Raw genomic sequence first — 2,815 nt, forward strand, 5'->3', positions numbered from 1 at the left:
CCTCGAGGGCAGAAACTGCACCTGTTTTTGGTGCACCCCCAGTTTGCAGTATAGTGTCTGGTGCCAAGTAGATACCAGTAAAGGCTTACTCGACGGAAGAGTGCTGCAGAGGCAACTGGGCGAGCTATGTGCCAACAGCGGCGGGAGGAAGAGCGCCTGGGAAGGCTCCTCTCCCTGTCACTAGCTTGCCTCCTTTGTTTTTTGTCATATGTGTCCAAGTGAATGGCTAGCCAACAATATGTCCCCTCTTAAAATCTGAACATTTATCTGGGGTGGGTCCTAGTAGAAGATGATAGTGTTTAAAGGAGTTAAGAGGTTATGGCTAAAGCTCCAGAACGTTTCTCAGTTGAAATGGCAGAGCCTTTTGATGCTATGACTTCTTGGTTATTTCTTGGAACCTTTTTAGCTCTGAACCCCGGGGGCTGCCAGGGGTCCTGGAGGATGGAAAGAATACAACAGACACAGAAATCCTCTGCCAACAGCAGAGAGAGCCTAGGCCAGCACTGGGTGAAATGGGGGGAACTGACCTCGGCTGATGCGCTGCTTCTCCCCAGACAGGATGCCAGGGCTGTCGATGATGCTGATACTCTTCAGGACCTGATTGGGCAGCTGGGAGCACATGAATCTGGAAGAAAGGGATCCAAGATGGGATCAGAAACTGCGCCAACTACGGAGCTCCTCGGCCTCTCCGGGCTACTGACATCGTCTGTTGTAAAGCAGGGGCTTGGAGGGGACTGACAGTACCTCAACTGGTGCTACAGGGACGAGGTGTCAGTGAATGAGCAGGTATGGGGGGGGGGTGCCCTGGCACCTGCTGCTACCTGCCACCAGACCCCGTACTGTTAATTGTGATTTTAGCTAACTTTTATTGAACACTTAGGTATTTTGCAACATCATCTCATTTGCTCCTCGTATTAACCTCATGAGGAAGAAATTGCCATTAACTTCAGAGAGGTTAAGTAACTTGCTTAGCATCACTTAGAGCTGGGCTCTAAACCCAGGTCAGCCTGACTCCAAAGCCCAGCAGTCTCACCTGCGCCTCCTCCATGCTGCTCCTTTGCCGGGGATCCCAGGCCTCGTTCAGGGTCACTGCCACACTGGGCTGGAGTATCCTCAGCTCCCTATCCAGCTTCTGCCCACTCCCTGAAGTGACACAGATGTACTAGGGCCTGTTTTCACTGTCTGATGACCCAGGGACTCAGCACCCAGCCTGGTGCCCACTATGGCAACTCCCCAAATCCTCCAGGTGTTTTTCTGAGTCCTAGGGGTGCCCTAAGAGCAGACGAAAGGGCAGGGTGGGGGAGGGCCCTGCCAAGCTTCTCCAAGCCTCCTTCCTCGTCCATCACTTCCCTAATACCATCTGTTCCTTCTCATCCTGCTCCCTCTACGGTCCTGGCAGAGTGGAGGGGCAGGAAAATTGTGGCCTGTGGGTCAGTAGACCTGGGTTCAGGTTCTGCTCAGCCTTTGCCAATACACTGCTGTGGGACCTTGGAAAAGGGCTTCCCCTTCTGGGCCTCACTTTTCTCATGAGTAAATGGAGACACTTGGACCAGGGGCTGGCGAGGTCTTTTTTAGCTCTAACACTGCGTAACTGTAGAGGAGCAGAGGGAAATGCTTTGTTCCCTCCACCCAGGCAACAGAGCCTGAGGTGGATCTCTGTTAGACACTGTGTATATTTTAAGGTGGAATCGGAGAGTGACTCTGCTTTTCCTATATTGTCAATGGTTAACTTCTGTATCTGTGTGAGCAGAAGGCTTGAAAACCTTCAGTGAAAGCGCCATTCTTCCATTCAGTGGAACTGGTGGGATTACTCAGAAAGCAAATATGCTGGGAATGCAGGACAGGGAGGCCTGCCCAGCCTTCACAGTCCACGTGCAGACAGCACAGCTCAGCCCACAGAGTGGGTGGGGGCGTGGCCTGATGGGTGGGGGCGAGGGGACAGCCTTGAGCAAAAGGTGCAACTATGAACATTGCAAAAATAACTTGATATAAAGATGTTCAGGACAAGTTTCTCACATAGTGTTTCCTAGATTTTCAAATCAGACAGGGAAGATGTAGGAAAGATACGATCATTTTGCAGCTGGAAAAGTTGAAGCACAAAGCAGTGATGAAATCTTGAGGTCATGCCACCAATGACCTCAAACTAATAGTTCTGATGTCAGTTGAGTAGAACTCAACCCATAAAGTTAAAAACCTCATCATGTGAAAAATAAAGGGTCAAGTTAACTTAAGAGAAACCCTTCAGTTCTGATTTTCTCCAGCCCCTCCACCTTTAAATAAAACCCATTGCCCAACATTCAGAGAGCAAGTCTGTGAGAATCAAGTACACAGGGATCACTTAGCATTCTTTGTAAGTTCACAGAGACAAAAATGCCATATCCAATTCTCTAGAATTGGGGTAGGAACGGAGCTCTGAACATATTCATGAGAAACCGCATTTCTTGTCAAAAATGATTTGGTCTCTTATCATGGTCCCATCCTTTTCATCAAGATGGCTGGAGACAGTTCGGCAATGCTGAAAAACTGCACATATGTGCAACTATTTTACATAAAATATTTCTGGGAGAGGCTGGTCTTTTTCCAAAACCACAAACTCACACTCAATATCAGTATTTCCAAAACACAAGCCCTCTGGGCTCTAATGTGAAGTTAACAGAGGGATTCAATAATTTATGAACTGTCCACTCCCTCTGTGCAAAGTGACAACGTTTCAACAAAATCCATGGATCCCGACACAAGAGCAGAGGCAAAATCTGTGAGCCACGAAACAAGATGCAGTCAGATGTGGTGATGTTGCCACACAATAAACAAGGGA

At 48.7% G+C, this 2,815-nt stretch overlaps 1 protein-coding gene across 1 annotated transcript in view; it reads right to left on the reverse strand.

Annotated features, from left to right (window-relative positions):
- Positions 1–353: 353 nt before the first annotated feature.
- Positions 354–2,815, reverse strand: part of LOC109384061 (EH domain-containing protein 4-like) — a 25,134-nt gene continuing 22,672 nt past the window's right edge. Inside the window, exon 3 of the mRNA XM_019645022.1 lies at positions 354–625. Coding sequence (XP_019500567.1) covers positions 493–625 — 133 coding nt within the window. The 3' untranslated portion in view covers positions 354–492. The remainder of the gene's footprint in view (positions 626–2,815) is intronic.

Source organism: Hipposideros armiger, unplaced genomic scaffold (assembly GCF_001890085.2).
Source record: "Hipposideros armiger isolate ML-2016 unplaced genomic scaffold, ASM189008v1 scaffold_92, whole genome shotgun sequence".
Taxonomy (NCBI): Eukaryota; Metazoa; Chordata; class Mammalia; order Chiroptera; family Hipposideridae; genus Hipposideros; species Hipposideros armiger.